Source organism: Pan troglodytes, chromosome 2, assembly GCF_028858775.2.
Source record: "Pan troglodytes isolate AG18354 chromosome 2, NHGRI_mPanTro3-v2.0_pri, whole genome shotgun sequence".
Taxonomy (NCBI): Eukaryota; Metazoa; Chordata; class Mammalia; order Primates; family Hominidae; genus Pan; species Pan troglodytes.
Genome location: NC_086015.1, coordinates 70212232 through 70225686, shown reverse-complemented (window position 1 = coordinate 70225686; position 13455 = coordinate 70212232). Strand labels below are relative to the sequence as shown.

At 39.0% G+C, this 13455-nt stretch overlaps 1 protein-coding gene across 9 annotated transcripts in view; it reads right to left on the bottom strand.

The window, feature by feature from the left end:
* The window catches only part of SLC25A26 (solute carrier family 25 member 26), a 189934-nt gene that overhangs the window by 107033 nt on the left and 69446 nt on the right, over positions 1-13455 (bottom strand). For all 9 annotated transcript variants that reach the window (XR_010155635.1, XR_010155636.1, XR_010155637.1 and 6 more), the window contains 2 exons: positions 11237-11341; positions 10011-10058 (listed from right to left, as the gene is read on the bottom strand). Coding sequence is in view for 6 of the 9 variants with exons in the window: in XM_054680770.1 (XP_054536745.1) it covers positions 10011-10058; positions 11237-11341 (153 nt within the window). In the remaining 3 variants the exon portion in view is untranslated. The remainder of the gene's footprint in view (positions 1-10010; positions 10059-11236; positions 11342-13455) is intronic.

The following is a 13455-nucleotide window of genomic DNA, read 5'->3' as shown; positions in this document are numbered from 1 at the left end:
ACAGCCGAATACTACCAGAGGTACAAAGAGGAACTGGTACCATTCCTTCTGAAACTATTCCAATCAATAGAAAAAGGGAATCCTCCCTAACTCATTTTATGAGGCCAGCATCATCCTGATACCAAAGCCGGGCGGAGACACAACCAAAAAAGAGAATTTTAGACCAATATCCTTGATGAACATTGATGCAAAAATCCTCAATAAAATACTGGCAAAACGAATCCAGCAGCACATCAAAAAGCTTATCCACCATGATCAAGTGGGCTTCATCCCTGGGATGCAAGGCTGGTCCAGTACACGCAAATCAATAAATGTAATCCAGCATATAAACAGAACCAAAGACAAAAACCACATGGTTATCTCAGTAGATGCAGAAAAGGCCTTTGACAAAATTCAACAACGCTTCATGCTAAAAACTCTCAATAAATTAGGTGTTGATGGGACGTATCTCAAAATAATAAGAGCTATCTATGACAAACCCACAGCCAATATCATACTGAATGGGCAAAAACTGGAAGCACTCCCTTTGAAAACTGGCACAAGACAGCGATGCCCTCTCTCACCACTCCTATTCAACATAGTGTTGGAAGTTCTGGCCAGGGCAATTAGGCAAGAGAAACAAATAAAGGGTATTCAAATAGGAAGAGAGGAAGTCAAATTGTCCGTTTGCAGCAGTAATTAATTTTTGAACAAGAAATGAAGGTAATTTCAATCATCAGTGCATGCAAAGGTAACAGGTGAGTGATCAGGGACGGGGTAGGTCTATTTTAGCTGGAGTGATCACAGGAGGTCCCTCAGAGAAGGGGCATGTAAACTAACACCTAGATAAAGGAAAATCACGCAAACATGTGATAATATGCACTTACAAGCCACAGTTCTTCATGAACACTTCCATCAACACAGATTCCTTACACTTGCTTATTTCCTCTAATTAATTTATTTTTAATATCATGTAGACTTCCAGTTTCCCCAAACTCCTGGCACTAACGCCTATCTAAAGGCTTAAAGACTACAGATATAAATATGGATTACTCATTTTAAATATATATTTTCCTCCCCAGAAAAAATTTATCTGTTTATAAAATGTAAAATACACAGCTCACCATAAAGGTTAAGTTCACGGATTCTGGAGTCCTCTGATCTCTCCCTTACTGGTATGAGACCCTGGGCCAACCACAAACTTACCAAGCTTTAGTTTCTGTCAAGTAGGGATCGCATTTTGGGCTACTGTGAGGATTATGTGAAATAATGTATGTAAACAACTTAGCACAGTGACTGGAACATTCTAAGTACTTGGTAAATGTAAACAGTTTCTTTCCATCTAAAATGACACACATTTTTTAGGTGTTTACATATGAATATATCAACATAAGAGGTATTCTGAGATTTTAACTTTAAAATCAAAACTATATATAAAAGTAAATAAATCAGAAGTAAATTCATGTCTTCAATTTCAGTGAGACCACCAAATAATTTTTAAAGATGAGTTTCTACACTAGTGCCCAAAAGAACAAAGGTGGCAGAAAAAGAAAACGAACAGACATTTCCATTTACAGAGGAGAATGACCAAAAAAAAAATAGTGGTACAGACAATTACTCATGGATCTTAACAACGCTGGATGCCCACATGTGGGCTGAAGCTAGAGATGTATGAAATGGTCTTCTTTCTGAAGAGATGAAACTTTAGCTGGAAGGGTTTGAAGGGACAGAATATGGCAGATCCTATGGGGTGACTCAGTAGCGGTAGTCCCACTGCCCCCAGCCCACCCTTTGCCTGACTTCATCTACTACAGTGAAAAGCTACATACTCAACTTCCCAATCCCCACGCAACTCAGAAAGGCCCTGAGATACCATCTGTCCCAGGAAAGTTTTTGTTTTCGAGATAAACAAAAGGACAGATAAAGTTAGTACTGCCTCATGCCCTTCCCCTTCTTCATGTCTGGAATAGAACTATGATGCCTGAAAGTATAACAGCCATTTTGTGACCATGAGTCAATTAGCCAGAGCATTAAAGTTAGCTGGGCAAAATGAAAGAGACTGGATTCTCCTTGCCCTCATCTAACCAGTACACCAGCCTTAGAATGATCATCTTCAGATTTCTTGTTACAAAAGGGAAAAACAAAACTTTTTTGGTGAAACCATTGTAGTCAAATTTTCTGTTATTTGCAGCCTAAATGCAATCCAAATGGACCCACGAAGATGAAGAAAGATGACATTTCACACGAGATGAAAACCACAAAGGAACAACAACAAAGAGCTACTTCAACACTATGGTTTATGGTCACAACGTTTAAATAAAGAATTAACAGATAATTTCCACCTGTATCCAATAGCTTCCAATGTGTTTACAGTGAAGCATCATATTATTACATTTACATCCCATAAACCATACACACAGGAACTGGTGCCCCTTCAGGACAACATGGCCAACATGCAACAATGGAAATATGTAGCATTTTCAAGTCACTTCACAGCACAAATGAAATTTGTCCAAGGAATGATAAAAGTAAATAGCAGCTGGTTTCATGTAAACGAAACATGAGAAACTATGCACTGAAGGGCTAGAGTAATACTTCCACATTAAGATAATTTTACTCAATTGTTCTTCCTAAAAATGTTTGCTTATTTAAGAGATGATGAAAAACTAAAGGCTGAAGTCCAGGTTTGAGGAGTAATATTTTTAGGTTCTTGAATTAAAGAATGAATCAAATGAACCAGCACTCATTCTTCATAGAACATCTCTACAGTAAAGTTATAATAATGTAAATGCAATTAAGTGACTCATTTTATAAACCTCTATGATAAAAGAGGAAATTTCATTTTCATTTGTTTAATATTTCCATCAAAAAGAATGTCTCATTACACATTTACTGAAAGCCTGAATAATAAAACAATGGACAACTTCCAAGAACAAACAGGGATTTTTTTCTTTTCCCATGAAGCCAGCATTATGGAATTTTAACAGATGTTCTATTTGGTCATAGTTAATAAAATGAATTATGTAGGATTAAAATAGGGTTCAATATGTTTGCATTGGATTTTAACTGAAAAACAATTTCACATTAGAAGTTTGGAAAGATTTTGAATCATTTTTTTTCCTTTTCAGTAGAAGTGCTAAGATGAAGAAAGTAAATGAATAATTATAGCACTTACTGCTTTTCCAATAAAACCAGACTTATAAAAACTACTTTTTCAAGGTTTAAGAAGACTAGAATCTTAGAAAAGTATACACCCTTTGGTATTTCATCACCCGTCTCATGCAAAGATCATAGTAATGTAGTATATCAAAAGCCTGATTCACTACCCTACATAACTCCAAGCCCCCTTAGAGCTCCCTCACCTTTCTGAAATGATCATGACGTCAGGCAGCATCTGAACAAAAATAAGTCAAACTTAAAGCAGTGAAAAATGACAAGTATTCACTGAGTGCTCACTGTGTAGAAGGTATTATGCTAGAGCCTGTGCATCCTACAAGGAGGTAAAAACCCAGTGGCTGTTTTCAAGAGGACTTACATGCTATCTGGAAAGATAAGGAATAACCCAACTATAAGGAGAAACTGAAAGAGAACAAGGTAAATCAAAGAAAACAATTTCACACAAACATACACAGAGACAGATACACAGCACCGATACAAGAAGGGGGAAAATTCTCCCTTATGAGCTAGGACTATTTTTTTTCTCTTTTACAATCATGATAAGCAGGGAATAGTACATAGAGCCTTAAGGACAGTAAAGATGCAACAGAAGTTCTGGCGATAGTTGCTTAGGTAACATTTTTCAGTGGAAAACATCCAAGTGGTGCAATCTCCATAAGAATAAGCCAAAAATGAACAATCGTGGAATTTTCCCAACACACTTCCATTAGGAATCTTGATCAGCTCAATCATCAATTAGGGTCACTTTACTTTTTATACCAATATGCTGTTTTTCCTACATAAGTAGCCAGTGAATACAAAATCAATTGCAGATTGCAATTTTTTTACTATTATAGAGATGCCTCTCAATAAGACATTTGGATACAACACTCTCATTATAGCTGAAGAGCTTTACAAGCAGTAACAGTTGTCTGGCCTCTCATTCAAACACAGCAATTGTTAGTCACCAACATGTCTGAATGCAGACATATCAAGGTTGCAGCCCTGTTAAAGAACCTAACAACCTAAAGGCAGGTTTAATTTCCGAATCTCCTAGCAGGCTATACTGCTATCACAGCTGCCTTTTAGAACTGCTGTAAAGGTATAAAGGTATCAACCAGAAGAGTCTATGCAAAGTTCCTAGCACAAATGGGCAAACCTGGACTCAGATTAAGTAAACTTGTCAGGAGCAGATGGCTGGTAAGGGACAGAGCTGCATTCCACACTTAGGTGTTTTATCAGTCCATTCTCACACTGCTATAAAGATACTACCTGAGACTGAGTAATTTATAAAGGAAAGAGGTTTGGCTCACAGTTTGCATGGCTGGGGAGCCTCAGGCAACTTACAATCATGGCAGAAGGCAAAGGGAAAGCAAGGCACGTCTTACATGGCAGAAGGAGAGAGAGAGCACAAAGGGGGAACTGCAAACACTTTTAAAACCATCAGCTCTTGTGAGAACTCTCTCAGTCTCAAGAGCATGAGGGAAACCACCTATCCAATCACCTCCCATCAGGTCCCTCCCCTGCCACGTGGGGATTACAATTCAAGATGAGATTTAGGTGGGGACACAGAGCCAAACCATATCAGGTGTCCTTCACTGTTAAAGCTCTTTCAGTTACCAGAGTACTAATCATCCTAGTTAACATTTCCTGAGCACATACTGTGTGACAGGCACTACAGAAAGCACTTGGCCTGGATGCCCTCATTTAATCCTCACAAGAATTTGGGGGAAGTTTCAAATCATCAGTTCACAGGAAAGTAAATAAAACTGTTCTCAGATATATGTTATTATGTCTAGTCTTACTTGTAATTAAAATTAGAACTACAATGACATCATGTTTTTCTTTAAGACTGCTAGTCCATAGGTGAGGCAGGGGAAAACAGAAGGCTCCTACATTGTTGGCAAGTGTCAATTGGTACTTCCCTAAAGAGCAATTTGGCATTATCTACCAAAATTACAAATGCCCATACTTTTCACGAAGTAATTCTACTTTTGGTATGTAACCTGCAAACATTCAACCATGTATAAAATAACACAGGAACAGTATCACTCACTGCAGCATGTCTGTAATGTCCACCAACTGGGAAATGTTAAATAAACAATGGTTTGTTTATACAATGGACTACTATGCAATCATTATAAAAGACAGTGCTCTTAATGAAGTGATATAAATGATCTCCAAAACAAAGTAGGTTAGAAAGCAGCAACAAAAAATACAGAAGATCTAGGATAGAGTGTCTCTGGAAAAACACTAAGGAGACTTATATAACATGAGTGTTTGGGGGAAAGGCACTGAGTAGGCAGACAGCAGAACTGGGAAGGAGACTTTGGAGGGCAGTCCTTGACGCTTGATCCCTGAAGGTTCCCGTTTCCAGCCACTGGATTTAGGGGAATCCCCACTGCCTAACATGGATAAGGAAAAACAAGTCTGAAAAGCTGCTATATCCACTTTTGAATAAACTACTAAGAGTGATGATTTTTGCACCTAAAGACTGGGGGCTTCAATGAACTTACTGAACAGATTGAATTACTTGTTTGGCATGTTGACTGCTTAGAGCAAAACTAGGGTGGGGAGAATAACCCTCACCTATCTCAAATCTCTTTACTAGCATCTACCGAAAAGAAACCAGAAGTTATTTGTTATTAAAATGGCTACATCTTGCCATTGGGACAGCTCCAACCAGCTTCTCACCTTCAGGTTTCTGCAGACGGGAGTCAGATACCAGCAAGTTATCCTCCAGACTCCAGGGGACACATGTCAGGCTCTTTCAAGGGCTTTTCCCAAACTCTCCACTCCAGTCCCTGGCAAACAGCTGAGGGCAAGAGGTTCAACTTCTCCTCCAGGCAAACACCCCACTTTGTGCTCTCTTGAAGGCCCTCCCTTGGCTTGCACTCTCTTCTATGGTCATGAAAACCCCAATTCTGCTTCAATAAGCAAGCTACACACATGTACTTTCACACCCTTATGGCTTTGCTCTTGCTGTTCTATCTGCCTATAACCTTAACTACTTCTAACTGCCACTCCTTCAACAATTAAGAATCGTTTTATGCTAACTGAGCACCACTCAAGCATTGCTTCGTCTGTAACCCCAGCTGCATCTTGTATATACTTATCATTACAGTGCTTTATGACACTGCACTGTAAAGTGTCTACTTCCCTGTTTGTTTCCCCGCCAGAAAGTGAATCCTTCAGGGCAGAAATGTTCCTTGTAGTGCCCCAAGACCCAGTAGGCACTCCAGAAAGGACGGCTGAGTGAAATTTGTGGACAAAAGGCATCTGCTAAGTTTAACTAATTCCCACTTCTTTTGAAACAATCTGCTTTACTCTGCTTTCTTCCTCTATAAAAAGTCCTTCTAATTCACGTCCAAGAGTATGAGGCTGCTCTCCATAAAATTTTCAGGCCAATAGCATCTCAAATCATCCTGGATATGAAAGCATCTATGATTTTGCTCCCCACTTTTATCTTACTGCAGTAATATCACTGCACCAGCATGCTTGACCACATCTCATTTGGCAAAGATCATGAGAAAAATGAACACTAAAAGGATGAGGTAGTGTAATCTGCTGACCTTGCTTAGACTCCATCTAAAATTCACAGTAACTAAAATAATTTCAGAGAATGTAAGGGATAAGCATGCAATCTCCACAAACATCAAATGCAGTAAAAAAAAAAAAAAGTGTGACAACATTCACACAATCTAAAGAACACAGAATCTATCTTATAATGCATGGACTCAAACTTCAATCTCATTCTAACGGGCAACTGCTAGGGAGATAAAACCAGTTTAAAGAAAAAATTGCATACAGAATAAATGTATACGTTTCCAGGTGATTCTCACTAAGATTTTGATGTATTTTCTTATTGAAACAACAAACACGCTCTTGGCAAAAAGATTTTATATTGGTGCCAGAATAAAGTAAGAATCTAAACTATTTATAATGCATAAAATTCTGCTTAAAGCAGATGTATCACTTCTTATTTTTCTCATTTTGAGAAGAAGCTATGTTTCATTCGGCAATAATTCTTCTCTCATTCTATCACAGAATCTGTACAAAAGCAATACCTCAACTAAAATCAACTCTGAAGGATCTTTTATAAATATGCATGATGCAGAAGACCTCAATTAAATTTCCAACAAAACGCTGCCATTTTGAGTAAACAAAGTCATCTCAGTGAGGTCACACTACTTTCAAGGATTGCAGGCTAGAAATTACTAGCATGACATATGTCAAAACAAATTTTTTAAAGAACAGAAAGCAGTTGCGACCATGTGTTTTATCTGTTTGTATGTAAAACCAGTATTCTCCGGCATGTAAATATTCATTTATTCAGCATCTCTCAGAAAAATAAAAAAGGCTTATTGCCTCTCTTTGTCCTGCACCCAGGTGAAATCTGAGTAAGGAACACATGTTTAGTGAGTCAGAAACTAAGTACAGAGTGAATATACAGTATGGGTGCTATTTCTGAAAGGCACAAGTCATCTCCACACAATTAACTAATTTTGAAACATTAAGTTTGCCTTAAAAAGAAGTTCTTCAAAGATCTACACCAACTAGGTTGCTATGAAAACCAAAGCTTTAAGTCACCAGTAACAGTGTTGGTATGTCATAAAGAAGATTGTTATCTCTAGTTAAAAACAAAAAACTACCTGAGAATAAAATTTGGGATTTCAATGAATTTCAGTATTCGGTCAAATACGGCAATATTTTACTATTATGTTTCAGTATACCAGAACCTCCAAATAGAAAACGCAGATGCAGAGCAGATGTATGCAGGTTCTCACTTATATTTTCTTTAACAGAGAATTGTGTCCCAAACCAGACTTCTCTTATATCTCACCTATCTGAAAACGAAGTTTTGAACTTAGAAAAAACTAACTTTTTCAAGATAGTCTATGTGAAGCAAAGATTATAACATGCTTCTTTTTGTTTTTATTTTTTTTCTTTTTTGAGACAGGGTCTCTCTGTCACCCAGGCTGGAGTGCAGTGGCACAATCACAGCTCACTGCAGCCTCGACCTCCCAGGCTCAAGCAGTCCTCCCACCTCAGCCTCCCAAGTAGCTGGGATTACAGGTACCACCATGCCCAGCTAGTTTTCGTATGTTATAGAGACAGGGTCTCACAATGTTGCCCAGGCTGGTCTTAAACTCCTAGGCTCAAACAAACCACCCACCTCCACCTACCAAAATGCTGGGATTACAGGCTTGAGTCACCATGCCTGGCCCATACCATGTTCTTGCAGTAATATACTGAAACTACTTAGTGATGGTAAACTTTTGCTCTTTCAACCAAACAGAACAAAAGAAAATTTCCCATGTGTTGAATCACAGAAATTTAGAGTTAGAAGGCAAAGAGAGGTGAAGTGGCTTCCCCTGGGGTACACTGCTCTGTGAATCACCTGCAGTGCCAGGACTCCAGTCCAGACTGAACTTCCCAGCTCATATTTTGTTATCAAGAAGCCAAGGGCTCACTGCCTGATACAGACTTCTGAGACATCCACCTCTTAAACCAGCGGTCCCCAACCTTTTTGGCACCAGGGACAGGTTTTGTGGAAGAAAATTTTTCCATGGACCAGTGGTGGGGTGGGTGGTTTCAGGATGAAACTGTTCCACCTAAGATGTTCCACCTCCGATCACCATGCATTAGATTCTCATAAGGAGCACACAACCTAAATCCCTCGCATGCGCAGTTCATAATAGGGTTTGTGTTCCTATGAGAATCTGATGCTGCTGCTGATCTGACAGGAGGCAGAGCTCAGGTGGTAATGCTCACTCACCTGCTGCTCACCTCCTGCTGTGTGGCTCCGTTCCTAACAGCCCACAGACTAGTACCAGGCCACAGACCAGTACACATTCACGGCCCTGGGGTTGGGGTCCCTGTCTTAGAATGCTTATTTCATTACCAATTTTTCATTAGTTCCTCAAAATTCAGTAATAAACTTGATATCTTACCCTTAGTAGTTATTTCTTTTTTTTTGGAGACAGAGTCGCTCTTGTTGCCCTGTTGCCCAGGCTGGAATCCAGTGGCACGATCATGGCTCACTGCAACCTCCACCTCCCAAGTTCAAGCAATTCTCCTGCCTCAGCCTCCCGAGTAACTGGGATTACAGGTGCCCACCACTTGGCTAATTTTTATATTTTTAGTAGAGACGGGGTTTCGTCATGTTGGCCAGGTTGGTTTCGAACTCACCTCAGGTGATCTTTCTGCCTCGGCCTCCCAAACTGTTGGGATTACAGGCGTGAGCTACCACGCCTGGCCCGAAGTTACTTCTTAATACTTCAACTATAAGAGGCCGGGCGCGGCGACTCACGCCTGTAATCCCAGCACTTTGGGAGGCCGAGGCGGGAGGATCACGAGGTCAGGAGATTGAGACCATGCTGGCTAACACGGTGAAACCCCGTCTCTACTAAAAATACAAAAAATTAGCTGGGCGTGCTGGTGGGCACCCGTGGTCCCAGCTACTCGGGAGGCTGATGCAGGAGAATGGCGTGAACCTGGGAGGCAGAGGTTGCAGTGAGCCGAGATGGCACCACTGCACTCCAGCCTGGGCAACAGAGCGAGACTGCATTTCAAAAAAACAAACAAACAAAAAATACTTCAACTATAAGAGACATTTAGCCACCCTAGAATAACAAGTCAGTAACAACATGGGTCATTCTGACCACTGAAATTGCTCTTCTGGCAAACCCATTCTACTCATTCTTTTAAATATAAAAACTCAGAAAATTTAACAGAAGAGTGATGATAATTTCCCTTTTTGATTTTTTAAACCAAGTTTCTCCAAATATATTTCTAATTGTTAAGTAGTATAAATTTACTGAACAAAGGACATCATTCTTTCGTACTTCAATATTGGAAAGTAAGTGACTTACCTCTCTTAAAACTGTGCTTTTATAGCCTCGATACAACCCTTGGATACCCTGAAACAAACACACAGCCAAGAGTTCAGAAAGAATGGCAGAGATTTCTGAAGGACATTCTGTATACAGCAGATCTACCTGCTCTTGTTTGAGTTCTAGAACATTCACAATTGCCACACTTCTCTAAGAGGTTAATGATTCTAAACTGTCCTAAGGTACATAACTATACCTTATATAACTTATATACCTCTATAACTAGCTCCTAAGGGAGCTCAGATTAGCTGTCTTTGAAATAGGAACATCTCTAACAATAAAACTGACTACATATTTACTTAGCTTTAGTTGCTGTTATTCTACTAAATATTAATTATATAGTACTTAATTGCTCTAACATGTCTTCTCTTGAAAAGAACATTTGAGATGCTTTAAATACATTTCCAAAAGCAAATGCATACAAATGCCAATTATCCTTTTGTATAAAAACAATTATATTTATAGCCTCAAACATCAGAAATTCATTCATAATCTCTCAAAGTAGTGGTCAATATTTCCAGACAACCCTGGATTAACCATCCACATAGTTCAACGGGGAAGTTATACTAGCTTCATCTCATTTGTACAATTAGATATTCAATGTCTCCTCACCTAGGTAACACACCATTACAAATAACTTTTCTAAAATCAAGACTCATTGAAAATTCCCATGTGACTGATTCTCATGTCTTTTTTAAAAAAAAGGCTTCCATAAAAACAATAAAGGAAAGCAGCTAAATGCTCTCTAGTCACATGGTCAGGAAGAATAATTTCTGACTGACAGCTTCAAATACATCAGTAAAAGAAGCTACATTTTGGTATAAACGTTATGACATTGGTCACTGTTATCAGTCCAGTACTAAATCTCTTCCATGGACCTAAAATACTATACTGATGTTTTAATATAATATCTTTCTTCATTTTACATATTTAAAATTTGTTTCACATCTGATTCCAGAAGAACTGCAGGAAGATTACAATTCAGGACACTCAATGTTATGCTCAGAAATTTGAAAAACATGTAAATGAAAATATTCAAAAACAAATAAAAGGCAAAGATAATCTTAGCAAAAATTTACTATAACTGGACATTAAATTTAGCTCTAAAGTTTTCTCTAAGGCTCTTAGGATGAAATCCACAGTGTTCATATTAGCTACTATAAAATCTTAGTAAAGAAAAGAAGAGCTTAAAAAACCCATCTCACCTCTTCATATAAGATATTAGAGAAAATCTGAAATGTTCTTGTAGAAGCAGATACCTGTGCCCTCTGCTTAACCACTTCAGATGGAACTCGAATCAGGCAGGCAACCTAAAAGACAAATTTGATTATATCCTAAAAAGTAAATAACTGCTATAAAAATTGAAATGTTTTGGTAAGCAAAAATTGTAGTAAAAAGGTATAATATGTAGGCTTACTGCAAGATGTCAAAAAGTTTCGTTTTTTTTTTTTTTAACCTAAAACTCTTGGACCCTTAAAGCATGTACATTGTTTTGTCAGCCCAGAACCTTTCCTGGCTTGTCCTATATAGATCCTCCCACCTCCCGCCAGATGTTCCAAGAACATCTGTCTACAAGCCTCCCAACGGCAAGAAGCACATTTACTCATTTCGAATCCCCAACGCCCAGAACTGCAACTGGCACATGACATTTCAAACATGTGTGATGAAAAATGAACCAGAGGAACCTCTGCTTTACTGGAAGTAATGCATACATCCGTAGAGGCAAGCTGACCATCAGCTGGTACCCAGCCTTCCATCCCTCACCAACTCCAGCCCCTAGACCTCTTGATCATGCAGCAACTGAAAAGGGACTCCCAGCACTCTCAAACACTCTCCTCCAGCATTCCAGCAGATGTGAGTCATCCTCACAGCTACCAGCCAATATATGATTCTAATATCACCCTTGGTGACATGCTGAGGCCGGGTATATGTCATCTCAAATCCACACTGCCAGGATTTTACCTTACCCTATATTAAGGTAATTTACTTATTTTCAGAAATAGAAACAATAAAGAATTAGTCAAACCCAAAGGAACTCTGCCCACAAAAGGAAAGAAGGCAAGGTTGGAGAAGGGGTGGCAAGGTACAGGGAGGAAGATGTGTAAAAATATTTTAAACATTTTAATGAAAGTCCTGTATTTAAGCCGCTATGCACCTAGCAGTCTGCAAATATACAAACTTTTTCTGCAACTTAGATTTCACATATGTAACCTTGAACATGAAAGTTATGGCACTCGGGAGGCCGAGACAGCAAGGTAGCTTGAGCCCTGGAGTTCAAGACCAGCCTGCAAGAAATGTAAGAAAACCATTCCACCAAATAGAGTACACAACTCAAAGAGGTTTGCCCTTTATGATCCATATTCTCCTGATTCCTAATCAGAGATCAGTACTCAATTTGGATATCACATAAGGCTTTGCCTGTCCAAAATTAAATGGTTCTAAGGCAAGGCTCTACAGCAAATTTATAATGTAAAAGACCAAATGGGAAATATTTTACAGTTTGCAAGCCACATGGTCTCTGTTACAATTGTTCAACTATGCTGTTTTAGCACAAAAGCATCTATACCTAATAATATATAAATTAATAGTTTGCCTATGTTCCAATAAAACTATATTTACAAAAACAGGTGACAGCTTGCCAACTCCTACTCCAAGGGAATTAGCCTTGGCAAGAGCAGACTGGGCACAGAACAGATATAAGCCCGAGCACCCCATGACAAGTGGGACAAAGACACCATGTGATGTGATTTTAGATGTCATGAAGTCAGCTAACACGGGCATATTGCCTCTAAAGCTAGGAAGTAACAATGCTTCATACTGATGCATTACAACAAAGGGTATGGTTACAGTAACAAAGGATTCATAACCTGAAGTTATTTTTCTACCAAAACTGACAAGATTTACAAAACAATATCATCTGATTTCCATTTCTTCATTCACTGAACATTTGAATGCTCCTTATGTATAAAGCTGTCTGTAACTTGGGCCAACATATTTTTCCACCCAGTGTCCCTTCAAACTTATCTAATTCAGTTCAAGAAATACATATGGAGCCAGATACCACACAAGCCACTCCATGATAAAGAAGACTAAGATGATGCCCTGGCTTCAAAGAACCCGCAAATACATATAAATAATTTCAATAAAACATGGCCAAAAGGGGGGTGGGGCGCATGGACAAAGATTATGGGAAATGTGGAGGAGGAGTATTTAGTCCAACCCCAAGATTCAGAGAAACTGCCCAAGATTACACCATTATAGAACCTTCTGGATGAGCCGGAATGAGCTGGCAAGAAAGGTGGAAAGGGCACAGTGGGAAGAATGAACAATAAAAGAAAGTACATAAATACAAAAGCAGGGTGTTCAGGGGAATCAGCGGCAGTCCCACCAACACAGTATTCCAAAGCTGGCAGCTGCCCACACC